This window comes from Passer domesticus, chromosome 1 (assembly GCF_036417665.1).
Source record: "Passer domesticus isolate bPasDom1 chromosome 1, bPasDom1.hap1, whole genome shotgun sequence".
NCBI lineage: Eukaryota > Metazoa > Chordata > Aves > Passeriformes > Passeridae > Passer > Passer domesticus.
In genome coordinates this window covers 72,882,290-72,909,754 of record NC_087474.1, presented here as the reverse complement: position 1 = coordinate 72,909,754, position 27,465 = coordinate 72,882,290, and the positions used below count along the sequence as shown (strand labels likewise).

Below are 27,465 nucleotides of genomic sequence, written 5' to 3'. Positions count from 1 at the left end.
TAATGGAAAGACATGGATGGTTTTCAGTGGGAGTTAGATCAGTGTTCAGTTCAATTCAATACGGCAGGCTTTAACTGCTTCTCTTATTAATAACACAGAAATTAGTTTACTCAACAGAGACATTTGGTCTTTATTTTAAAATTATTTCTAAATTCAGAAAATATTTAAACTGTGTGCCCAGCCAAGAGTTTGTATCTTTTAATGCAGGAAGAGGCTCAGAAGCTTATTGTGTGAAAAAGCATGAAATTGTGGGTTTCAGCAGATCCTCCTAATCAAGGCAATAATTAAAGTTGTTGTGAAGATTGTAAAAGGAGAAATCCATGTGGGCTTTTTTTCTGAAGTTGCCTTCCACACAGTATTCAGCCTCTTCCAAGAAGCATCCTACTTCTTGGAATGTTACTCCCCCTGGTCTAATGGAGTCAGGCAGACAACACAACAACCCCTTCACAAAGCATGTACCAGGCTACCTACTTTAACCGTGCCCCAGTAGATGCACGTGGAAAACTTACCTGCTCTGGGGTTAAGTCCTTGGATGTGCACAGGATGAAGAATTGAGTGTTTCACTTCTGAAACAGATTTGTGCCCTCCCCAAGTAAAGCTGACAAGCTAGACAGCATCACTTCTCAGCCCAGCAGCTGATCTACACCATGCCCCAGCTTCATCTCAAGTCTTTGATTCTAGGGAGTTTATCTGAGGTAGCCTGCTATTAGTCCTACACGACTCATTGCTTTTTCCAAGGTATCTCTGCTGAATAGTTTATTTGAGAGATTAACAATCATGTGTGACACACAGATGAGCCAGACAGCACCACGAGTGGTCCTGCTACAAAAGCACACTTCTACCGATGCTGTGCTTTTCTCTATATCATCAGGAGTTTATGGGGTTTTGTGCTGCAGGGAGTTAAAATTCTTGTCCAGGAAATAATGGAAGAAACTGCATTGGCTGCAGAGACAGTCATTTGCCCTTCTGAAACCATGGCAAGGCACTATTAGCACTTGAGTAACTTCATTGCCAGCACAGGCAGATTACTCTAACTCAGTGCAACAGTCTGTATGGATGCTTGCATATGCATACAACAGTTTTTATTCTATACCTGACTAGATAACCTTAGCTAAATGTACCTAAGAAACAAAATTCAAGGAACAACTTGGGTTAACTGTGTAGAGAGAACATTTCCTCAGGTCTCTTACTTTTCCTATTTGTCAGGTTGTTGGAAAGGTTTGAACCAGCTGAGTAAGGTTCCTCTATTTTCTAAGGGTTTTTTTCCTCATTTTCCTGTTTCTCCATTGTTCTTTCCAGGCAACACAGGGTGATTTCAGGTTTTCTTCTCTATTGCTAATACTTTTTTTAAAAAAAAAACATGCCAAGTGGACCAGGCCTGGAGGTGGGCTGAAAGAGTAGGCTCTAGGTAATGGGCTGCCTTTCTCATGTTCTCAGGTAGGAACCCAGCTGCTTAGGAAACGAGATGATCTCTTGCTCCTCCCCTTAGTGATTTAGTACAAGTCTGTCAAGAGAGGCAAAAGCAGGAAAGCTTTTTTTATTCCTAAGAGTGATAGGAGAACTGTCACAAAGCTGTAAAAATCGGGGCTATCTTTTAATCTGTTCTGCAGTGCTTGGCCTGTGATTTGAGAGGAGAGTGGTCCTGTACTGCAGCTGGATTTCCTTGGCTGGGAAAGTGGAAAGGAAGAATGTGTCACCTGTAGCTGAAGGTAAGAAAGTAAAAAGCCAGGCCAGGAGCAGAGGTGAGCATGGTGTGAGATTGGTGAGGAAGGGAGGTGGGCAAAGCCAGTGGCCCAAATGGAAGTGGGCATGGACCAGGAGGTGATGGCAGGGCTGATAGCAGGAAGACTGCAAATGGCATAATTGCTGTACTTGTTTTTGGAAGAGCTGGCTGTAGTGAATGTTTTATGCCCATTCAAGGTAGGGCATAGAGGATTCCAAAGTCAAGAAACTGACCAGATATACAACTCTGGAATAGAAAGAGTAATCTCCTTGCAACTCACCTGTTCTCTGTACATCTCAGCCCATTCGTTGTTTTCTCATATATTCAGTGCTTGTCAAATAAATGTTCTTGGGGCCTGTTTTCACCTTACTGTCTGAAGGTCTCGCCTCTCTGCCAGTCTCTCTGCACAGTAAGTTAAAATTCTTAGGGTCCCACCATGTTTTTCTACTGCTCTAAATCCCTGCTGGTCAAGGCTTTTTCCCTGTGTGCTCCTTTTGTGTCTTCTTGTGTGCATACAATGTGATTCCAACCACCTGATCCCTAGGAACAGGGAATCTTTTTATAGAGTCATTAAAGAAGTTGGATAAATTTAATAATATAATAATAGTAAGTTCAATTTTATAGACTCATGATAATGTGTGTGTGCTTGAACTTAGCGACTGGCTCATTACTGATTTGCCTCTTCCTGGTTCTTCTCACCTGTTTCTTCTAATTAGTGTGTTGTTACACACAGATTAGATACCTTTTCCCAGGTGAGACAGGTAGCAGCAAGACTCAGCTGTGCCCCCTGATAAATCATTTACTTATGCCCTCAAAAAAGACATTTGCAGGGAACAGAGCAGCTCTTCATTTTGCAAGACAGACACAGGTTGATTCATTGATGCAGCTGTAAGTTACCAAGACTCAGTGACAGTGTCCCCCTCAGTAAAATTGTTCTGCCTACTGCAGTTATTTCCTTCAGCAGCAGCCCTGGCTCAGCATCTATGGTGAGGGCTGAGGGTGTCTTCTGTACCTCCCTGACTTTCAAAACCTGGGCAGTCCTTTTCAGTCTGTTTACTTGTGGTTTGGTGAGCAGTTTCTGGGGGGCGGGGGGGGGGGGGGTGTGGAAATTATATAATGTGTTGTGGCATTTTGTTCAGTTCCTCTTCCCTAACCTAGAACAAAACAACAAAATGCTCAATGCTCTGTAATGAGGGATGAAAGCAGGTATTTGTCAAAAACATGCAGCAATTCTTTCTGTCTTTCTACCCCAAATGTGATCAGAAGAATACTCCAGTTATCACTGAATTTAGTCAATTTGTTCTGGTGTCCATGGGCTGTGAATCTTTTGCTGTAGGAACAAAAAAAGACTGCTCCAGAAGTTTCCTCTCTTGTGAATATTTTTAGAGTAATCTTCCAGGCTTTCAGCAAAAAAACCTGGACTTGCAACATCTCTGAGATGAATATAAGACCAACTGTACTGCAGTTAATCATATTTTGGTAGTAGGTTGTACATTAACTGTCTGCATTAGCTTGATTTATAAAAAAGTAGAGGGTTTCGGCTGATAAAGCAAACAGGAAAAATACACAGCGGAGTTAGATGATGTGTTTCTTTGCTTCAGCAGAAGGTTTCATGTCCTTCACTGTAAAATCACCCACTTGCTCATTTCCAAATTTTTCTTCCAGCCTAGCTGGGGGTTTCTTCAGTGTCTTTGCCAGGGCATCTCTCTGTAGAGACATTAAAAGCCTTCAGCAGGCTATATTTTGTTGTTGGGGTGACACTTTGCTGCTTGCCTTCTGCCTTTTTTTTTTATGCATGGAGGTGATGGACTAGTGAAAGCCTAGAAGTAATGATGTGCTAATAACCTCAGTGCTCACTCACGAGGGAGTGTTGTCTGCAGTGAGAATTCCCCATTGCTGGGGAGTGATGTGCCTGTGGAGCTTGCAATGTTGCTGTACATCCAGTAGACGTGGGGATTTGGTAATGAGGTCCTGAGGATTTAGAGAAGTTACTTTATCACTGGAGATTTAAGAATGGTTTTGTTAAAGCTTAGTAATCATAACACTGGTCTCTGCTGCATACAAATGAGCAGCCCAGTCCTACAGCCCTGCTGCTGAGGGCAGCACTTAGTCCTGAAAGATGTGGTGATTATGTGATTAGCCAGGAGGCCGAATTCTGCCATTTTCTATGTGAGGTTTAGCAGTGTTAAACCCACACCGAGGACTTAGGGTTGAGGTAATCACTATCCTGTTACAAGTTTCCTGAGTTATCTGCTCCTCAGCCTTTTTTACCATAAATAACTCTAGAAGTCAGGCCTCACTGCCAGAAGTGTTCAGTGCTGCAAATAGTAGCGAAGATGACTCATGAAGTGAGATGAAGGTGGAGCATGAATCAGTAGGAAGAAAACTGATATACAAAGGAGACATTCTGAATGCAGATGGCACAAAAAGTCTGAACAAAGCAATGTTCAGTCATCATAAAAATGAATCAAAAGGGGTTTTAAAAAAATAGAAACTCTTCTATTGAACGAGAAAGACCATTCCAGTGAAAGTACAAAGGTGTTGCACACTGACCATGTTATTCCTTACCCAAGACAAACCGTGGACTGCATAGAAAGAGATGGTTGGAAAATTCTTCCCAATATATCCAAACAAAGCAGAGTATTCAGCAAGCAGGTTGATTTCCAGATTGTTCTGTGTCTATACAAGCTAAGAAAAGAACTTGTCTTTGAGCTAAACAGTTTTGGAGATCAAGAGTCCTCATAGCTTCAATGAACCCACACTGAAAGCTACCAGCAAAAGAAGCACTAAAATAACCTGAGCATATTCCTTGTAAATGATAACTCATGATAAGGAGATAAAATTCCCACAGACCGTTCCATTTGAAATGACAGCTTTTGGTGCTTTTCCTTACCCTCCAAAAGCTTGCACATGTAGGAGTGCCTTTAAAAGTAGACTAGGAAAAAAGGTACCTGATAAATGACATCCTACAGCTGTTAGTGTACTAAAGCATCCTGTTCTGCCTGTAATTCAACTCCTGCCACTTCTGGGAGCAGGGGTGTCTATTAAGAGTTTGATGTAACTCCTCAGAGGTGAGAATTAAACATTTTTAGGTTTGACATCACAATGATACTTTAGGCATTAGAAAAAGGTTCCTTGTTGAGGGGGTGAGCAGGCATTGGACCAGGCACCCCAGGGAAGTGCTCATGGCACTAGGCCAGTCAGGGTTCAAGAAGCATCTGAATGGCACTTAGTCATGTGGTCCAGTTTTTGGTAGTCTACAAAAAGCAGGAAGTTTGACTCAATGATTTTTATGGATCTCTCCCTACTTGAGATACCCCATGAGAAACAATGTCTTTGAAGCAATAAAGGGTTAAAGAAGTTCCCCGTGCTCCCAACTTCCAGCAGTTACTAAAATGTAATAATGGAAAGAAGATTAGATATCTGTGTCTTAGGTGAAAGCTCTGTCTCTGCTAGCATTTTTTATATAAGAACCACTGTGAAAATTGTAGAGGTTGATTTATCCTCCATACATGGTGTGCATGGCTCGGCTTTGTTATGCTAGATCCATAAAATGTTGCATTCAAAGGTGCTGCTCCTTTAGAGCAGTAATGCTTAGAAAAAAGTGTAACAAGGCATCCTAACCTGTACTGCTTTGAGTTGCTTTGTTCAGGATAAAGTAAGGGATGGTCAGAAGACCAAACCTTCTAATATGGCTGTTTCAGTGTTGGCTGTAGCAGGAAATCTAGAGAAGATGGGTAATGCTGCCAAGGCTTAAGGGATGCAGATACTTACATGAAGCAGAACTATGAACTGTGGGATTCATATTCTCTGAAGCTGAGAGAAGCAGAGAAGAGAATGATCAAAGCAATTCTTATTTGCTGCGCCTGTGTTTGTGCACAAGTGGAATGCATTATGGAAGACTGTTTACCTGAAGGGATTTGGTAATTGGATTCTGGTGTGAGTGCTTTGTTTTCTTGACCAATCTCTGCAAGCTGTGTCCTGATGGTCAGTCAGGAGACGGTCACAAGATTTTGTTGAGTGCTTGTGCAGTTTCAGTTTAGATGTAGTGTAATATAGTACAGTGTAATATAGTACAATGAGGTGAACATTAATCAGCCTTCTGATATAATGGAATCAGATGCATCCTTCTTCCCAGATATTGGCATTGCCTTGCTTTTCCAATAATGTACAAGAAGGGAAAGCTCTAGCAATGTTCTCTCCCTAATATTACTGTAAAAATAATCTCAAACCTGTTTGTACTCACCGTTTATAGTGTTGTGAGGGCCATGGATTCATTTCTTCATTGAAGGTAGTGCTAGGACTGAAACTTGGCATAAATTTATGGTTATTCCTGGTCAGTTCCAAAGTTTCAGATGTGAATTTACCTGTGTGTTAATGAGCAAAATTCAGAGCTGCATGTTGTAATTTGCAATATGTCCAGGTACTACACCTTTTCTGCTGTGTCTGTGTTTGATGCATTTAATCTGTCTGTTCAGAGGAAATCTGCTGGATTTGAGCTTTAATAGAGTAAGTTGTTCTCAAGGAAGGTAGCACAGGCTGAGTTTTCTATTGCTGCTAAGGGAGGGCTAATAGTTAACAGCTAGTGACAGATTTATGTTTTCACTTGTAGGCTACCCAGCAGTGGGCCCAGCTCAAATATAAAGTATTGCTTGGAAAAGTTGGCTTTGTTAGTGAAAAATATGAAGTTCATTTTAAAAGCTGTACTCATTTTAAGACTGAAAAAAGTGCTTTCTTCCTGTTGGGAGAAGAGAAATTCTCTAAGGAGAAATAGCAAAGACTGAGTTTCTGTCAATAAAAGAGACTGTGTAATTTAATACCAGGCAGCTTTTTAATACAGTAGGAGAAAAAGAGCAGACACTTGCCTCTGTTATGAAGGGGAAAAATATAAAAACCTGCCTGCAGTATGTTACCTAAATTTAGCCACAGAGGGGCCAGTCCTCTTGGATACTCAAAAATCTGCGTGAAGTAAAAGCTATAGAGAAGCTGTGCTTGGAGACCCTCTATCCCCATTTTCCAAAGTGCTGGTAATAGGAGATGCGTTAGGCAGTGCCGGACAGGCAGCAGCAGTGGCCAGACTGTAATGCAGCCCTTGCTTGTTTAGTCCTTCTCATTGCAGAATCACAGAATATGAAAGTTTCTGTTTGATTTTTCTTTTCAATAATATAAGTGGCTGAGGTTAGGGATGTGTGAATGGCTTCCCTTAAATGATAAAGTTACTCAGAATCATCCCAGGTTTAAGCTTGAATTGTTCCGGTGTTCAAGCAGTGGTGGGATCATGCTTTGAACAATGCATATATAAAATACAGGTTTTAAACTGCTTACGGATGTCCTGCAGACCTTCTCTTTCCTGGCATCTGTACTCAAAAGCCTATCTAGGAGAGGCATCTGATCCTCAACACAATGCTTGACAACAAAATAAAAACTTGAGTTCAGAAGCCAAAATAAACCACAGGTTGTCATTCAGAATGCAAAGAAAATGGGCACTAGCTTCTTAGTCAAATATCAGTTCTATATTTTTTTAAAAAATCAATTTTGTAATGGTTTCTTAGGTTGAGATCAAAAATGAATTGTAGATTTCTCAGAAGTGTTGCTGTTAGAGATTTCTGATGTCTTCATTTAAGTGTCATTTTAAGTCCTGATAGCAGCATTTCTAGTTTCATGGGCCTGAGAAGCAAGCTTGTATCCCTTACTGGCATGCACTTCCAGTGAGTTTTTTCAAAGAGCAAGTTATTAGTACTGTTATTTCCCTTGTCTACATTTGAAACAAGCCCAGAAGCTGTAAACAACTGGAAACTATTGCCAAATTCTGTTGTATTAACGATCCTACAATGCAGTTAAACAACTTGCTTCTAGAAGTCTTAGAGGATGAATGTGTGATGATGCTCTTAGTGTGCCAAAGCTGCATCTCGGGGTGCTCACAGCAGAGTCAGAGCTGTAACAGGAGTCCTGTTTCATGTGAACTTACCTTGTCCTCATATGCTTCTACAGTTCTGGCAGTGGTACTTTGACTCTTGATTATTCCCTGCATCCTCAACTCCTCAAGAATGATGGTATTTGCCTCTCTCTTTCCTCTAAGGGTGATGATTTACTGATGAACTCATTGGTGAACAGTGTGTCTTCAAAAGATGTAGACATTAAGACTCAATACTTGTACAGCACTTGGTATTCAAGCAAAGCTTCATGATGTATTTCCAATGCCAGAGTTTTTGTTTAAGATGTTGCATAGAGTGAGACTGTCCAGTGGAGAAGGCCAGCTGGTGCCTCTCCTCTCTGCTTAAAGTTTGCATTAAACATTTGAGTGGCTTGAAGAATGGTGCAGGTGCCTAGTCCAGTTACACCCAGAGCGGTACATTCTGGAAAGCACGGCAGCTTATGCTGGAGACCTGTGAAGCCAATTTTTGAGCATGTTCCCAAAGAGGGTCCATAGGAGCTCTTGACAGTTTTAATTCTTAAGGGTTCTGTGATCTGGTTGAAGAAAGCCAGGCTAGGATGGTGTAGTAAAATCCTATTAATGAGCCATGTTGTAAAGATCACTATGTTTGTCTGTTAAATGGACCCAAACTTTCATGCGTTTTTGTGGTATGTGATTTTTGTTGCAACAGCATTGCTACATTTGAGTCTGATCATAAGCATTTCAACAATTATATATTTATAGACAGCATTAGGACTAAAAAACAAGTTATCAAATAACTCTTCTGAGTGTCTGTTTAGCTTCCACATATTAGACATGAATAAACAATGAGCAACTTTAAGGCCAAGACCCATCGTGTTTTGAAGCCCTCAGCTGACAGTTCTACCATCTGCCCAGTCTCTATTGGCAGAAGTGAGAGCTCTTGTATGACAAATGCCTGGACCAAATCAAAATTGCAGATATTTGACGTCTGCCAGTCTTCATAAGCAGCGTGAGTATGACAACGTTGTCTTATTTTTCAGTTGTAAAACAAAAATACAGAACATCTACCACCCTGTAGCTGACTTTGTACTGCTCCTAAAATAACCGAACCAGTTACCCAAAAAGCACTGGGGTTCAGCTGTCAGTCAGAGCATGCAAATGTCAGGAGCCAGTATACAGCAAAACGCATTCTGGCAAAAAATAAAAGCAGGATGAGTGGGCAATGCTGACAAGTGATGTGAATTTGTACTGGTTTACCAATCCATTCAGGAGAAAAATCTGGTTGAAGTATCTTGGTACGGTATGTCTTTTTTTGGTGTTGAAGAAGAAGATTGAAGCATGATCTCGAAACTTTCTGTTTAGAAATTTCCTGTGAAATTATCCTTTAGAAAGTGATAGGAAAGAGAGGTTAAAATGAAATGAAACCATTTCAGAACAAGCAAATAATTTTGTTCAATATGAAATAAAATCCTTTCATCACATCCTTCTGTGGTATTGGGAGTTAAGTCTTTTTAATGATTAACAAACACCACTAATTACTCTTTTTGTTTTCTATTTGAAATACTTTATTACAATTTTTATTTATTATAAAGAGTAAAGAACCACTGTAGATACTCCATTTAGCATGTTTGTGAAACATAAGGTGTTCACAGCACTTGAAAAATACAAGATTTAAACTTTGAAATAAGGGGGCTCAAATAAACCAGAAAATGGTGCTGCTTTTCCATTAGCAACTCTTACTGCAATGGTATCTTAAGATTATAGAAAAGTTTGGGTTTAAGTGCTCACTTGCATTTGAAAGAAAAAATTCTTTGCACACATTTGCTTGTTGCCATGATGATTTCTGGAGTTTTTATGTTTTTATTTTTTTAATATTATAACTGGCCTTGCAACCTCTGGTTGCAAACGTGAAGAAATAACAGGGTATTTACTTACTGTCTCTACCTGCTGCTTGTCAGGGCATTGTATTGGCTGCAGTAAAAACTGGCTCATTGTAACACCAGACTGAGAGCCCTCCTGGGGCACCTTCCCTTCCCAATGTACTGTAATCCCAGTTAGAGGGGGCTACCCCTGGGCACAAGGCTGGGTTTGTTCTCCTGGTCTGTTTCAGGCATCTGCCAAGAAAAGTGCAGACCCTACTTCCTCTTCTGGTAGTGAGGGTTGAGTCATGCTGAAGAACATAATCATCAGCTACTCTGTGTTAGTATGGCATGGTTTTAAACCGGTGCTAAGAGCTCAGTCTGCATGGTGTCACAGCATGGACAATTCCTAGTGTGGAAGTTGGCTGTAGCAGTAGACCTTCAAGATTATTTCCTCCTAGGTCTGTGTTTGTGAAGCTGTTACGAACTTCAGTTATTGTTAATGTGTGCTTGGGTTACCTGAAAAGAAGTAAATCTTCATGGTGGCTCCTCGGGGTAGATTTCCTCACTTGTCTCATCTTCAAGTTGGGCTCTGTCCTTCGAAGTCCCTTTTAGTCAAGCTGCCCCAGCCTGTGAGGGTCTGTCTCTGTTCCATCAATGCTGTCATTTCCAGTCTACAACAAGATGAAGAAACAAATGAGAAAGCTCTTTACATGTTTAGAAGCCCAAGGAGCTTATCTAGAGTATTCCTATAGAACTGTGAGGTTCAGAGTACAGTGAAGACAGAGGCATTCCTGATCTTATCCATGTTCTGTCACAGGTGGATGGTGAGTGAAGGTCTCTTGGACCATTTCAAAATTCATTTTTTATTTACCAAATTCAAAACAAAGCATAACTTTAAGCTTAAATGTGGCCACAATCCATTTGACTCTATTGAGAGTATTGTTTCAGTACTTTAAGGGCCTTCTGTGTGCAGAACATTGGTTACAAATTTAATACTGAGTTTTAAACTAGCATTTGGTAAGGTGTTAGCCTGTGCACCTTCTAAGCAATAGCTTTGAACCTCCTAATAATGGAGGATTAGAGCCTAGATGTTATTTGTCTCTTCTCTGGATGTTTGGGCTTAAGCCAACTCAACTTTGTAAGCTTTACAAAGTGGCTTCACATATATACATATATATATACACACACATAATATTTGTACACAATATTTATACATACATATATATACACACACATAATATTTGCATCTATATAAGCCCCTTGCCTCAAAATAACTTTTTGAGGCAAAATCCACCTTGCTGCAGTGTTGTAATTCATCACTGGTGTGGGAGATAAATGTCTATAATTGTATCTTTAATGAGGCAAGTGGGACAGACTGTGAAAATCAACTTTTCAGGTGCTATGAAATCAGATCATGCATGTGGCCAAATGGTGAATCTGCTTTCCCTGTAGCAGAAAGATTGCACTGAGCTGAGTGAGTGGCAGCTTTTCTCCTTAAGAGCTCCCTGACACAGCCAGAGCTACTCCTAACATCAGCAAAACCATGTCTCTGTGTGCCCATGTCCTCCTGGTACACTCGTGTGCTAAAGCATCTCCTAGTGTGTTTCAGACAGAGTGCATGGGGAAGAGGTCACCACCTGGCTTTTGACTCCCTGGTTGTTCTGCAGGCCCTCAGAAGGCAGCTCTGCCACTGCAGCCTGGATAGAAATGTTGTAGCCCAGGGTGAAGTTGTGACCATCTGCTCCTTGCTGCAAGTCCAGGGATTAGGAATGCCAAATTCTTCCTTGAGAGCCTGGTTATTTGTTATCACCATGGAGTCTAACTGTTGCCAGGGCCTGTTTCTACAATAAATAACTCCACAGAAAGCTTTCTGCTTATGTCCTGGCGTACAGACATCACTGTCCTTGTCCAGACCCTCCTCTCAGAAGATGAGAGGGAGTATGTTTCATCTGTTGAGCTGGGATGCTGGTCTTGGAGTCCCAACTCTCTACAGGGCATTCAGTTTGTTAGTGAGCCTCCAATGGGAACTCAAGCAGTTTGATGAACAAGATACTGTCATGTAAAACACACACATTTCAATGTCTGGTTGAATTTGTTAAGTATACTTCAACACCATTAGCCATGGAAAAAGATCCGTTCTAAATCTGGAATTTCAGGTAGTAAGGCAAGCTTCTAAAAGGGAGAAAATGTCATTGGGAGACAGGGACAGGCTAGGGAAAAATGTTTTAAGCATCCTTTGAGATCATTGTACAATTTCTTGATTACTGTTTGAGCCTGTTCACATCCTTAGAAGTAGATGTCTGTAGGAGATTAAAAAAAAAGAAAAAAGCAGCCATAGTTTATGCTTTCAAGAGGTTGTTATAAAAGATAGCTGAGAAATGTTAAGTCAGTGCTGTCAGTTGAAGATCATGTTTTGGGTCACTTGTGCTAGCCTCATCAGCTAGTTATAGTTAGGAGAAAGAGCATATTTTCCCTCCAAATATTTACATGAAAGACTCTTTGTATGAACTAAGGATTCAAAACCTTTTGATGGGGAGCAAAAGCTCAAGTAATTGTTAATAACAATGAGGATTTTTTTTTTAACTTCCTGGGACCCTGGTAACAAATGAATGTCACTTTATGACCTTACTCTGACTTCTGGCAACATTTCTTTAAAACTTGTCATATTTTCTGTGTATTTATGGGAAACCGAGATGTTTACATGACTAATGTCCTTTTTAAATAGTAAGGCCAGTGGACTTTCAGAATCGAATGAACCCCACTGCTGAGACAGCGTGACTCCAGCCCCAGCGATCACTCTGGCCGGCTGGCTGCAGGCAGCCTTCTGCATTCCTGTTGTCTCCAGTCCAAGCTCTCAGCTGCTCTGCTTGGAAAGCTGAATAAACTCATTTGCATGGCAGGGAGCCTGAAGTGATCTTCCCTGCCCCAGAGCGCCCTGCCTGACTGTGCAAAGCGCTGCCTTAAGGTTCCTGTAGGGCTGCCAGGTTCTCTCAAGGCAGTGCCTGTGCCGGAGCACGTGTGTGGCTGTGCCTACCTGTGCCGGCCTCCTGGTGCTGCGAGGCACTCTCCAAAGTGCACCTGCTGTCTCTCGAGAAACAGCTCTCTTCCAAGACATCTTGCTCCTTTCTCATCCCTGATCAACAGGGATTTGACTCTTGTGTTCAGTCTGAACGCACACGGAATGCAAGCCAAGTAATCTTTTGGTGTGTGGGTATTTCGTTGTTGCTGCTGTTCTTTTTTCTCTCTTTAGCAGATGTTTGCAGATTGCATGTGGTTATGCCAAAATGTGATTGATGCTTGATGAAGGGCAGAACAGGATGTACAGGTTGAGCTTCTTGTTTGCATTTCTGATTAAATGCTTACTGTGATGGTGCAGTTCTAAAACTTGGTTTTAAGTAAATAATAGATTAAAATTTCATCTTTTAAAGAGGTGACTTTTATTTGTTCGTTCAAATACAGATAAGATGATAAAATGGAAATAACGTCACTTATCAAAGTAAGAAAATTGATTAAGCGCAAAATCATAGGCTGTAGCATAATGAAAAACTAGGTAAGCTTTATGATTTATGCTTTACAAATTGATTATTGGCACATAAAAGACAAGACAAGTGATAGTTTGAAGAAGTAAGTGTACATGGGATGTAACAAGTGGCATGAAATTGGCCCTCATTAATATTTATGGCAAAGAACTTCCTCAGATCTCAACAGGATTTGTCCTCCTAGAGCCTGAACTTTTAATATCTGACGCACATGATTCAACTGACATGGTGAACAGTATGTTTTTGAACAATTGGAGCTAGAGGCTTTCAAGAGCAGACTGCTCTCATGCTGATGCTGACTGACGATAGAAAATCCTTTCTCTCATTTTAGCAGATTTTCATTAATATGTAACATTAAAAATAAGCAAGTTTCAGTACAGTCAAGGCAGCAGGATGTGTTCTATGTGAAAAAATAGCAGATTTTCATAAATACAAATTAAGATATTTCCCTTTAAGAAGACCCATGGAATAGAGCCTATATGAAGCACAACATGGAAACTGGAGAGAAAGAGGAGCTGTGAGAAGGCCAGTAATGGCAGGAAGGGGGAAAAAAGTGCAGGTCTCTCCATGCTTTGTCTTATGAGAATGAAAATAAGGCCAGTCACAGGGATGTGCCTGCTGGGGAATAATCACTACAAAATCAGAAAGCTGTTTCTTTAATTGCTAGTGGTATTTGGAGGAAATTGAAATGTATGATTATTTTTAAATGAGGAGAGTTGTTTTCAAAACTTCCAAAACTGAAGCTGTTTGATGGCTTGCAGGTTGCTTGGGAAAACTAAATGGGAGACAGGACATCTTGGTATCTGTGACCTTATCAAGCTCTGTTTTATGCACCTAAATTAGTGAACTTCTGCAGAGAGGGGAGAAAAGTACTCTCCATGGAATGGCATTTCTGATACACAGCAAGGCTTTGCCAGTCCTGCTAAGCGAACAATTTCCCATTTAGTATCACCACCCTGACATGTATGCAGATAAAAAACATTCTTCTAAGGTTTGGAAGCTGACTGCAGCTATTAACGAAGCAAAGGTTGGCTGGTTTGAAAGGGAGAGGCAAATTTCTGAGATTCTTATTCTGGTAACAATCCTGCTGACATTGAAGAATAGAAAATGATGGTGTATTTTTCAGGGACTCTGAGCAGCCATAATTCTCTTTGAAAACTCAGTAGTCAGGTGGCAAAAGAGGAAGTGCCCTGACAACTACTGAGCACAAGTAGTCATTTGGAGGGGAGTTTGAAGCCAAAAATACTGCAAAACTGCAGCCCATACTGTGCTTGAAGAAGGAGAAGGGTTCTTGTTTTCCCTGTGTTCTGGTGACTCCCCCTGGGGTGCTCTCACAGCCCCAAGAAGGAAGCTTGAGGACATGGGTAATGGAGTAGAGGGGGAAAATTCCACCCCTGGAAAGGGGGGCTGAAGCTGGATTGAGTCTGGAGGTTGTTGGGGACAGTAGGTAAAAAATGAGCTGGCTTGTGGAATGAGTGGAAGGAAGGGCTAGAGAGGAAGATGAGGAGGTAGGCTTGGATGCATAGGATGACTGGAAACCAAAGGTATCGGACATGGACCAAAACTAAGAATTTTTGCAAGTCAAAGCCTCTACAGGCTGTACAAGAACTGCTGCACTTCAGTGACTGGCTGCTTAGCTAAATCCAAACAGGCCTTCACACACAGGCACTATATGACATTTATTTCCCTGTGGTTTTCTTCTATTCTTAATTTAAAATCTTACCTGGGTGGTGGGAGATCAATTTGTGAGTGCTTCCATCTCTGTCTCATTCATGTCATGTCAGGCTCTAGGTACTCCCAGATGGACTAAACAGCTTGCAGAGCTGACCTTTAATGCAGAGTGAGAATTTTGACAGATAGCTTAATATTTGTAAGACTGGGATGATGGCTAAAATGGTGGCTCTAGTCAGTGGAGACCCGACGTGGTTGTGCTTTGCTAAACCAGCTCCATGGCTGGCTCTCTTGTGTGTGTGTTGTATTTCAGTGCTGTATGTGATCCAAATGCTGTACGTAATCTCTCCATGGTGACTGCACAGTATTTGTTTCTATTTAAGGAGAGAAAGAGGTCTGGGTTTTCTGCCAGAATTCCCACTCAGGTAATTACACTTCTGCCTGCAGAATTTCCCTGTAGCTTCAATTGTAGTAGCTGCTCTTCGCTCCCGCTACTGAAAAGTGTGAACATCGACCTGCTGCTGTGTTTTGGGAACACAGCAGGGCCTGCTTGGTGAGGCAAGTGAAGTGACCCTGCTATGCACCCTTTATGCTAGACTTGCCCCTAGTAAAAACTGCTGCATCCAGTCATGCCACTCTGCAGCTCTCATCTTTCTGAGGCTGACTTTGGCATAGCAAGTTGGTCTTGATAGTGAGACAGCCAGCTGGAAAGAAATGAAAAGATGATTAAGAGCCAAGAGAAAGCCATATGGAGAGAGAGAGAGAGGGATTTCTCTTTACAGAGTTATAAGTAAAAGTGTTTATGTCTTTGGATCCCTCTAGCTGTTTTTCCCCTTATTTGCATCAGTTTTATGGGTGGGAAGTGGTTGCAGTTGATTAGCAAATGCTACCAAATCTCTTTAGCTAGAACAAATGTTGTAAACAGTAGATATTTCAGGCAGCTCTGTCAATATTAAAAATCAACACGCCAACGTTGTAATGGTAATAGCACATATGTCATCATTATTATGTTAATGTTAACTACAATACTATATATGATATCAACATAATATAAAAAGTATTGTTTTGCAAAATAAGAGATATTGAATGAAGGGCCTCTTGCTTCAAACTGGCATGACGCAGAAATATTTTTTTCTGAACTTATGACAGCAGAGCTAATAAAGTCCATCTCAATCTGGAAAAATCTTCTGCAGATGCTGAATTATCTTTGAAGTCAAAGTTAACACAGACTGTTCGGTCGGAGCCTTATACTGAGATTTAAACCAGAGGATGTCCAACATTAATAAGTTAAGGCTCATCAGACATAGCGTAGATAGTAAACAGAACCAAGACAATTGAAGCAAATTATTGATTCATGGAATTCATTCTTCTCTTCACAGAATGTTCACATGCAGATTGTGTTCTCTTGAATGCAGTTCTTATTCAGATTTACTAAATGAATGTTATGGCGAGTGTGTGGGTTTAAAGAAAAAAATTCTGTTAACTAATTCTGTATAGATCATATCCTCAAGATTCAAGCTGTTTCACATATGTTATTGTTTCAGCTTCTCTGACTGACTGAATGCTATTCAAGTGAATAGCACTGAAACCCTGCTTGATTTGCTACTAGGAGTCGGGGTGCTTAAAGCGTTCTCTTTGGAGTTGCAAGTTTCTCATGAACACGGAACAGTTTAAGAAAAGGCTGACAAATAGGAAATGGAAATTTCTGTTAAAACTTGCTGCTTACCTTCCTGTCCAGCAAATAAAAGTTAATTCCTGCTCCTCTCTCAAGCTGATCTCAATGAAAGCTCCTCATGGCTATTTTAGATCCTTTTGCTTTCAGTCTTAATACACCAGGCCTTTTCCATTTTGCTGAAATTGCCTACGAGTCTTTTGAATATGTCTACTGGTCTCAATGAGATCCTATTTGAATTGGCGGATGTCACTGTTTTCTGTGAAAGCTTGTGTTTCTGCCACTGAAGACTTGACACCATGCAGGTATGAAATAACTCGTAGTGGCATCTGTTCTCCAAAAATATTCAATGCACATTAATTGGCTGGGTTGGGAATAGTTCGGAAGTGTTGCATCAGTTTGGGCTGAGCTGGCCTTTTCCCCAGGCCTTTTCAGAACCATGCCATTTTACCTAGATCACTTGATGCCGGGTTTGACATCAGATTTTAAGCCAGTGAGTAAGTTCTCAAAGGTACAGTAGAAATTGCCAAGCTTTTCCTCTTAAACTGTTGAACTAAGCTGGAATACACTTTCCTAAGGGAATACAGGAACCTGGAAGTGCAAACCCCTACACAGGGGCAAACCAAAGTCCTATCAGAATAGGGAATGCTCTTAGAATCACAGAATGTTAAGGTTTGGAGGGGACCTTAAGGATTATTTAGTCTAAATACTCCTGCCATGGACAGGGATGCCTCCCACTAGACCAGGTTGCCCAAGGCCTTATCTAACCTGGCCTCAAACACTGTCAGGGTTGGGGCATCCACAGTTTCTCTGTGTAACTTGTTCCAGGGTCTCACCATTCTCACTGTAAAGAATTTCTTCCTAATCTCTAATCTAAATACCCCCTCTTTCAATTTGTACCCATTAGTCCTTGTCCTATCACTACAGTTCCCAACAGAGTCCCTCTTTGGCTTCCCTGTAGATCCACTTCAAATACTGGAAGGTTTCTATGAGGTACCCACACAACCTTCTCTTCCTCAGGCTCAACAGCCTCAATGTTCTCAGCCTTCATGGGGCAGTCCTCTTATCAGCTTTGTGGACTTACTCCAACATTCCATGGCCTTCTTATTTTGGGGACCCCAGAGCTGGATGCAGTACTCTTGGTGAGGTCCTCACCAGAGCAGAGGGGCAGAATCCCCTCCCTCACCCTGCTGGCCACTCTCCTATGGATGCAGCCCAGGATTCCATTGGGTTTCTGGGCTGTGAGCACACACTGCGTTCATGTGAGTTTTTCCTCAACCATTACCCCCACGTCTTTCTCTGCAGGGCTACTCTCAATCACTTTTCTGCCCAACCTGCAGATGTGCCCACATGTGTGGTCAGAGGGATATGTGACAAGAGGATCTCTTGGCAATAGTTCTCCAGTCCTTGGTACAAGGTACATGAGATGCTGTGCTTATGGAGAAGGAAGTGTGGATGTAGCTTCACCTCATCACTAGGATAAGACTATGGTTAGGGGCAAGTTATTCTGAAGGGAATGAAATTGCCCTGTGATCTCAAGCACTTGTAGTTGCTGGAATGGACTAGGAATGTTCTAGACATCAGCCTTGCTCTGTTGTGATGCTAGAGCTCCTTCTGTGGGAGAGAACAGCTCTGCTCCTGGAAAAGCACAGTCCCAAGAGAGCACCACCTGGCTCTGAAGTGACCCAGGTTGGTGGACAGCCCTGAAGCCTGGGTGAGCTGGTGTCCTTGCTTGTCCTGACTGCAGTTTGAGCTTCGTGGAGGGCTCAGGGGAAATGTCATTGTTTGGAATCTACATGTCTGGCATGCAGTCAACTCAATCTTCCTTTGTAACTTTCCTACACTAGGGGTGAAGGAGATTTGTGAAGTTAATTAGACTCCAGATTTGAACATTCCTCCTGGGTGTTGGAAACTGGCATTCTCCTTTCAGCTTATATGCATATAGAGCTGCTTGCTACACATTGGACTTGGGATGCTCCTGGAATAAGAAATGGAGTGTATGACATATCTATCTGCTTTCCAGGGACTGCCTTGTCACAGTCTGTGATTCAGCTCTTTGCCTTATGGATTAACTGGGAGTATTCATGCACTTTTAAAATTTTAAAACATTTTGCTGAGATGAAGTCTGTGCAGTTAATTCGAGCTCTGCCACTGTTCACAGAATGCTGGCTGTGCTGAGCAAAGCTCTTCAAACACCTTCTTCCTGAATCTGAACAGGCAAAGCACTGGGCTCTCATGCTTTCTTGGCAGGCAGAAGTGGTGAGGTAAGGAGCTACTAGTTCCTGGTGGCATTTCTGTGCTGCTGGGAGACTGGCTGTGCAGTGAGGGGGAGCCAGCACTCCTCATCTCCTGTGTCTGCTAGAAGCATGGGCACAGAGTGGCTTACTGCTTTGCCAAATGCAGTTTGTCCTTACTGGGAGTCACACATCAGAGATGTCCTTTTGACACAGTGGTCAAATACTGTTTTAGCAGATGTTTAATGCAAAATTGTCAGAGCTTCTAAGGAAGCTGTGCCACAGCTTTGCTTCTCTGCTCAATAGCAAATTCTTTCAGATTCCCAGGCTGGTTCATAGTCCTGTATCCATATTTGAACCCTTTGTGATCTCTTCTTCCATCCCTTGATTCAGTGCGTCCTTTCCCTTTGCCCAGGGAACATCCCTCCAGATTCTGCCCTCTTCTGGGTGAGTGGCTTCCATGCTTTGCCTATCCTTGCCCAGAGCCAGTTCTGTTCAGAAATAGATTGATTCCATTTTCCCATCTAAATGTGGAACGGTTCAGATTTGTATGTGAGAGCTGAGATCAAAAACTTGTTGTTTGCTTCTACTTAAACAAAATATGTTTTTTAAAAAAAATAATCTGAAGATGTTCCAAAATTTCTCCTGAAACATTTTTCACTTCCTTCTATTTCAAAAAAGATTAGCAGAAACATGGAACTGCTTTGGCAGTTGTGGAAATAAAATTAAAAAAACATGAGTTAAAATGCAACTGCTCAAGCCTGTGGGGCGGAGGCCGAAAAGTGTTTACTAGAAACATACTTGCTGTGTGGCTGGGACAGCTTTCTGTTTGGGGAAATATTGCAAATCTATTCACTTTACATATGGACAAGTGGTGATATACCAGTGTGCTGCATATTGTGCATGTACCCCGAGTACAGAAATGCCTTGTTCTCAGGAAGCTTCCATCTCTGGAGTGAAAGGCAGCAGCTATTTTTAGTAGTGTGCTGCAGCATTGCACAGGAGAGCACAGGATGATGCTGCTTCCCCAGCTCACTTCATGGATGACTTTGTTAATTTATTAAGTGAGGACTGATGACAAACTACTACCACCAGAGGAGCACAGACACAGCTTCATGCTTTTTTAAAGAAGTCAGCAAGGTTGTGCTGGGGAGCAGTCTGAAACCAAACAACAAAAATTATTTCATTGGAGAAGAGCTCATAAAGCTATGCCCTGTAACTGTAAATGCTTGAAATTCCAGCTTTAGAAATAAACATTACAATGCAAAGCATGGACTGTTTCTGTCAGGTGCCCAGAAGAGTGGGCACTGAAATGTAGTAGCTGGTAGTCTGAAGGGAAAATGTCCCCTGTGTAGAGATAGCAAAAGACTTGCATCTTTACTCCTGCTCAAAGCCCTTTCCTGAAGATTTAACAGATTCTGACCAGGTACTGCCTCTCTCTATGCACAAGATGCTGCATTCCTAAGCACTAAAAATAATCCCACACTTTTCTGACACGTGTGATCAATTGGAGATTAAATCCTAACATGAAACCTTACAACAAAAGGGTGAAGTGAGCTTTCACAGTCTTGTCAGGTTGCTGGAGTTCCAAAGTCAGTGTTTTGCTTGGGTGCTGACATCAGGACCATCACATTTACTCTTCTGTTGACAGCTGCTCTACTGATTTCCCTCCACAAATGGCTTTGGGTTTTGCAAGTGTAACGGGTGAAGAGCCATGTGAGTGCAACAGAACAGTTTGTTTCTGCAGTAAATGGAAAAAGCAAAATGCAAACACACAGTAGAAATCTTGCCTCCTGTGTTTCAATTGCTCATTTTTCTAGAAAAATTGTGTGGCTGATGTTTGTTGGAATTTTTATGCCTTTTCTTCGTGTGTGCAGACTAGCTTCATTATTGCAAAAAGAAGTTAGTGTGCCCAAGAAGATGCTGCTGTTGAGGGTGATAACATGTGGAATTTGGTGAGTTAGTTACTAAAGAACATTATTTCAGCAGTTATCAGAGAATAGATATGTAAAATGTAAAACTGTTTAAAATTGGCAAGTGCATCCAATATCTGCATTTTCCTGATTAGAAGTGCTAGAGTTATTGTAAAAGCAAAGCATAATTGCAGCTTACTCTGTTTACCTGGTTTTGGGGTTTTTTTTCAAAACTGAAATATACACAGAAAAAACATTTGAAAATTAGGGATTTCAATGCAGTTTGAAGACCTGTGAAGAAACCAGCATTTATGAATTTTAGAAAAGCTTTGCTGGCAATGCTTTAGCAATTTGTACTGGTGCACTTATAACAATGCATAGTGGGAGCATAAATTATATTTTGTTGTGCATTTGTGAGCAAGAATTTTCAGTTGCGTTCACATTATAAAGATGAAAAATATCAATGAAGTCATTCAGTCATGTTTTGAGCTCTGAAACTTGCATTCTTGCAGAGGAATGTTGCAAATGGATTCCAGACCATTTGGGACTGTGATTTAGTTTAAATTACCTGTCACCATAGATCTTCAGGTGCTGTACATGGTTTAACATATGACCAACATAATGGTACTAGTAATGTTTCTCTTCAGAGTAAATTAAGTAATTGTTCAGCCTTTCAATATCCATGACAATTTCTCCTGTTGTTTAAAAGGGACTCCTGTTGTGGCCACTTAAGGAGAACACACGGCTTTTTGATACAATGTCAGCTTCTCAAGGTGTTTCACACTCAGCCTGTTCTAGAACTGACTGTTAGCTGATGTGCACTCTGGAAAAACTATCTTTAGATGCCAAAACCAGTTCCCAGGTGAGAGCCTCACAGCCAAAAAGTAGTAAAAAGTGTCCTCTGGCCTTCCACCATCAATCACCTCCCCTATCCCCATGCTTTTCTTCTAAGATATATTGACTTATATTTAGCTTCCACTGAAAAGAATTTCAAGCTTTTAATGCACTTTGTCGTTTTATGCAAACCTTTACAACACAGTTTGCCCTTAGTTAGCAGGTGTCCATACTGGATGGTGAAAGACTAAGCACTCTGTCCTTCATAAACTTTATGACAGCCTTTAAAAAAATAGTGCTAAAATAAATTTCAAAGTGTGGCCTTAGTAGTTTTCTCTAAGAGCTCTGACAGGTAAGAACTGGCAGGGTTTGCTGTAATCTTTTATAGCCTTATATTCTTGCATACAGCCTTATATTTTTTGTCATAAGCTGCCTGTGAAGACTACATAAAAGAGCAGTGTTTTTCCACTCGTATTACAGGAGCAGTAACCTCTGGCTGAAAGCAAGGTGGAGAAGGAAGAGGACACAATTTGGATTTACCATGGTTAAATTCAGCAGTGCCTGTGTTTAAGGGATTTCTAAGTTTTTTGTTGGGTCATTCTGGATGTGTATGAATTTTTTTGATTGTTTCTGTAATAGCTGCTGTCTCCAAATGCTTGGCATAATTCTGCTTTGCTTACCTAAACTGGAGTCTTGCTTCTGAAGTCTATGAAGTTGTTGCAGTCTAAGCCTGGCCTGAATCTGGAATCCGTATTGGCATACTTAATGGAAAATATCTCAGGGCTTAAATAACTAAGCTGTAAAGATTTTCCTTCTTGTTACCCTAATTAAAAAAAAAAAAAAAGAAAAAAAAAAAAGAACAAGACATAGGTACAGTTCTGCTGTATTTTATTTACATGGATATTCTCATGTCCAAGCTGCTGTTTCATGTGATGAGGCTGTTGTGTGGCTGGTTCAAACACTTAAAAGTAGATGTTCCTGCCAGGAGTGTAGACCTTCTGGCACAGGTGATACAAGCCAGATGAATCAGCAGCTTCAGCTCCAGCTCAGCCACAGAACTGAAATGAAGTCCATGTGTGTCAGCCACCAGTTTGTCATGGCACAGCTTCTGCAGAAGGACTGTGTTCTCTATAAGAGGGCCCCTACCAAACTGTGGGGCTCATCTTGCTCAGCCTTTTGGACCAAATGATTATCAAAATCTGCCTTAAGGCAGGTTTCGGACATTTTGCTGAAGGAGTTGGTTTTGATGCTGTTGGTTTGTTTGGGTTTTGGAGGTATGGTGTTTTGTTTGGCTGTTTTTTTAAATTAGGAACTCAAACCAGGTTGGCCTTGTGAATCTCTGTCCTGCCTTAGTCAGGTCAACACATTAGACTTGGAATGGCACTGAGGTTCTGGACTGCTGGCAAGTAGTCTGCACCAAGGAGAAAGTGTTCTCCAGAATCACTGGCTCTCCCATGACCCAATCAAACTCTACTTTTCTTGCAGAGTACCCACAGTACAGCTTTGGGGGCTGGTTCCTGTAAAACTGTCAGACTCAGCTGAGCTTAGCATAATGCAGACTTTTGTCTGCATTCCTGTTCCCTGACCCGAGTCTGCCCTGCAATGACTGTATCTAGGGCTAGAAGAAGAGTTGGGCTTGTCCTGTCTTTAGTACATTCATTCTTGGAATACCCCTGTAGCTATTCCAGGTACTGCTAAATCTCTAGTACATAACCAGTCAACTGATCACCAAAGAGAGGTAAGCCTCAAGCCAAAGACAGTCCCCTAGGTGTGGGGATGGCCTTCCTCTCTTTGACAGTCCCCACTGTTCTTGCCAAAGTGCCAGTGGCAAGCTGTGAGTTAAAATCCTTGCTTCTGGAAAGCCCCACTCGCAGCCCTGCTGAGCAGCAGTTCAAAGATTGTTTTCATGCTTAGCATGTTTCACTCCTGCCTCTTCAGAGATCATGTTAATATTATCACCTCTCATCAAACATTAATCTGTACATCATTTGCCAATTGAAGCATGAGTAGGTTGCACAGATTTATTCAGCAAGCAGCAATTGCTGCCTAGACTCTGTGGTCTAGTTGTTAACAGCTGCCTGTTTGGGTTGTGTTTTTGTTAAGTGGAGAGCCTATTTATAGGCAGCAGAATACATGCACATCCTTGTCTGTGCTACTGCAGATCCTGGGTAATCTCCTCTGGTACAAAAGCCTAGTCTACCAGCTACATAATGTGTACTAAAATCAGCGTGGGAGAGTTAGAGGTGTTGGGTTTTGTTGGGTTTTTTCCTCTTTCTATCACTGTCTTGAAGTTTTGGAGTAGGCCGATAGCACAGGGACAGGCTGCTTGCCTGAAAACTGGGGGCAAATGTTTCCCAGGATACAGAGGAAGCAATCTATGGCGTCTGACAAAAAATGTCATTAAAATATTCTTGTGGCAAAGGATTTGATTTTAAACAAGGAATTTAATGTGTATGTGTGTGCATCACACCCCATTCTTCACGCAGAGAAAGGCAAAGTTAACTTTTGCTTCCAGAAAACTAGATGGCGGGCGGGGTATCAGTGGTGACAGTAGCCTGGGAGCTGTGTCATTCCTTCTCAAGGGCTGGAGGAGAAGAGGGTTTTGGCTAACACCCCACAGAGGAAAACCTATCTGTGGCTGCCCACTTGACAGCATCAGGGAGATGGGGAGTATGGCCTGGTAGCCCTGAGCACCCAGGAGTTTGTCTGTGGCACTCTGCTTGCTATTCAGAGGTGCTGCTTGCCTGAGTCACTCTGTGCTGAAAATGAAACACTGTGATTCTAGCAGAGCACACAATGAACTGCTAATTACAAAACTGAAAATAAAGTTAAAGAGAAAAATGAGCACAGCATAATTTCACATCATGCTAAACTGCCTTTTTTTTTTCTTGGTTGCTTTAGTCACCCTAATATGAGGTGTTATGGCAGAGAGTGGGAAACTGGGTTTGTCCCTGCCACACTTGCTTCTTCTGGAGTTCACAAACATCTGGGCTGCTTTTCTCTCCATTTGTTCAAGAAGGATTTCCCATGATCTTACACATCATTCTGCTGCTTTTGTCTTTCTGCAGTGCTCTCTTCCCAACTCATACTCGCTTGTTTTATATGTAGGAAGTAATATTTTAATTCCTCACAGCACAGTTCTGTATTGTGAAGAACACAGGACAACCTGCTTTGTCTGTGCCTTCCTTCTCTCCCAGTCCCTTGTCACGAGAGATTGGAAATAGTTCCAATATATGCCTGTGAAGCAGGAGAATGAAGAATTCTGCAGGAGACTGGAGTAAGCACGAGCACAGACTGGACTGCAGTTAGAATGAGGAGTGTGCACTCCAGTCTGCACACTTGATTCCCAGAGCACGTCCTTGAGTGAGCAGCCTCAGAGATGTGTATGAACTTTTACATCGTTTCAGTCACCTCCCTGTTTATACCTCTCCTCAGGGGGAGGTACGTCAGTAAGTACTACACACATCTGTCTGCATTTCATATTCAGGCATAAATACTGATGCACTAATTACATATATATGAGTAGCATGCATGACATCCCAAGGACTTGCTTATAGGAATACAGGAATGCACCGGCGGTGCGTTCTACCCTGATTAGCAATGCACTCCTAGCCAAGGATGCAAATGGATAGGCTCCAGTGCTTTCTGCAAGGCGCTGTGCCAGCATGATACAGATGATGGGGAAGAGCTGAACAGATACTTAACATCTCTGTGTATATCTTCCCCATTCTGTCACAAGAGTACCTCATATAAATAAATAAAAGGGATGCTGTGAAGTCATGCCAGTCAAAAAAAAGTCTGAAGACAGACTCTGGCTGCCTGCCCGGTTGTGCTAGGTTTTCTAGGCTATGAAGCATATACTGGTGTGTAAGAAAGTATTTAACTGGTGATCCATGGGCTTCTGGAGATCTGGGATGACTTCTGAAGGAGATGCTAAATGTAAATGAGAGAAGAAAGACTCTTGAAATGGGACTTGAATCTGCTCTGCAGGAATCAGCACCCATGTTTAAAAATGCTGGGGTCTCTAAGCAGTAAGAAGTTGACAGCTATTTTCTCATTTATGAAAAACTTCAGGAATGCTGTAGGGCACTTGATGCCAAGATAGCTCTGCCGTTTCTCTGTCACACTGACATTGGTGGGACTTTGGTCAGTAAAACTGCAAGTTCCCACCACCAGTTAGACTTAAGTTTGGTATTGGGGTTTTTTGGGGGGTGTATGTGTTCCTTTATCTCCATGTAGTGCTAGTGACGTGTCACTATTTCTTCAGATTTCCCGTGGTTGGGATTTGGAAATCAGCAGGACTTTTTGTATTGCTTTATTCGGCTGTCCTTGAATCTCTTTTAGGAAGCTGGTGTCTCTGAACTACCTCTAGAGTAACTGGAGGGCAGACGTTCTGTGAGGCTTGTGCTTGTTTGAACAGTAAATTAAATCGCAGGGAAGCTGTGCTCACTCACGGATATGATGATTATGATGCTAAAATGGTACTGGTAGGCCCACGCCTCCAGCCCCATGGGACTCCTTAATGGAAAACAAGGAGCTGTAACATCCCTGAGTCTGTACGATGTGACCTTGGGCTGTGTGGGGGAAACCCAACCTGCTGAAACCTCTCCAGCATGGAGGGCTTCAATGAAGAAGGCAAATGGTGCTAATTTTTGCTGAGGAGAAAGCACAGGCAAGTGTGGGAATGTTTCCAGAGCAGAAGCAAGCACCTGATGGCTTCTGAATGTAACTTTTAAATGAAAATGAGAAACAAGCCCAAACTGAATTTCAATTATCGTAAGATATAAATTAAAAACAGAGTTGACACTTCAGATTAAAATGTTCATTTTTTTACTACATAGTTTTGACTTTGCTACATGAGCTTTCCTTGTGTTTTGATATTGTCAAAATCACTTTACAGCAACAGGTCCCAGTAGATTATAGTAACACCTTGTAATATTTTAGTTTGTTAAATTAAAGGTTTACAGCAGCAGGCTATGGTTTGAAAATCATGCTTCCACGAGTCTGGGAGTGGGGAGGAGGAATTGGCCTGTTGGTTCCCAATGGGACAAGATAGGCATGGGGTGATGTTATCACCTGCGGTGCCAGCCTGTGTCCGGGAGTGCCAGCAGCCCCGCAGCCTGAAAAAAAAATAAATTCCCCCTTTCTGGGTGGGAGTTGAAGCTATCCCAGACACTGCACCTTCCCCTCATCTGCTCCCTCTGCCCTTACAGCCCGTTCTGCTTATTTTCCTTTCTGACCACTCCTGCTCGCCGGGGTTCGGACTCGGCAAAGAGCCGGCTCTACTGCTGGCTGTGTTTTCCCCTTCCCCTCCGCCATGGTTTTGGGACGAGGGAATTCACATCGCTTGCTCTTTGACCTCGTCCTCCTCGCCAGGGCTTGCCCTTGGGCCGCGCCGGCTTAGTGCCGCTGCCGGCGGTCCAGGCTGGTAATAATAATAATAATAATAATTAATAGGAATAATAAATGCTGGGATACAATAATATGGGCTTCTCCGCCTCAGCTGCTCCGGCCCCGCCCGCGGCCGCGCGCTGCGGCCGTTGGGCGCTGCCCGGTGCCACCGCGGCCACTGCGCTCGTGCCCACAGCGCGCGGCCGGTCCCGCGCTCTGCTGCGTGCCTGGGCCTCGCGCCGGTGCGCGTGCCCCAGCGCGTGCCCGCATCTCGCGCACGTGCGCGTGCCCAGGTCTCGTGCCTCAGCGCGAGTCCGGATCTCGCGCCCTGTCACGCGCTGGCCTCGCGCGCAGGTGCGCGCGCCCTGTCGCGTGATATTTCTCGCGCATGTGCGCGTGCCCTGTCGCGCGGCCGACTTTCGCGAGCTGTGTCTCGCGCAGGTGCACGTGCTTTGTCGCGTGCCAGCGTCTCGCGCAGGTTCGCGTGCCCAGGTCGCGTGCCTTGTCGCGAGTTCGGATCGCGCGCCCTTGTCTCGCGCAGGTGCGCGTGCCCTGTCGCGTGCCAGGGTCTCGCGCAGTTGCACGTGCCCGGGTCTCGCGCAGTTGCGCGTGCCCTGTCGCGCGGGCGAAGCTCGCGCCGTGTCGCGCGGGCGGATCTCGTGCTGGTCTCGCGGCGGGTCTCGTGCCCTGTCGCGCTCAGCTGCGCGTGCCTTGTCCCGTGCCCGGTCTC

At 42.6% G+C, this 27,465-nt stretch overlaps 2 protein-coding genes across 4 annotated transcripts in view; one reads left to right on the top strand and one right to left on the bottom strand.

The window, feature by feature from the left end:
• Positions 1–27,465, top strand: part of ATXN1 (ataxin 1) — a 344,115-nt gene that overhangs the window by 963 nt on the left and 315,687 nt on the right. For 2 of the 3 annotated variants that reach the window (XM_064423954.1, XM_064423939.1), the window contains exon 2: positions 1,611–1,709. The gene's annotated coding sequence lies outside the window, so the exon portion shown is untranslated. Of the gene's footprint in view, positions 1–1,610; positions 1,710–27,465 lie in introns of those variants that run through there. The other variant, XM_064423786.1, reaches the window with a different exon arrangement.
• Positions 102–26,807, bottom strand: STMND1 (stathmin domain containing 1). Its single transcript, XM_064424136.1, is given in 6 exon segments — positions 102–381; positions 510–3,430; positions 7,692–7,780; positions 7,783–9,001; positions 9,998–10,152; positions 14,744–26,807. Coding segments are annotated over 3 exon segments (300 nt in total). The 5' UTR covers positions 7,862–9,001; positions 9,998–10,152; positions 14,744–26,807; the 3' UTR covers positions 102–381; positions 510–3,298.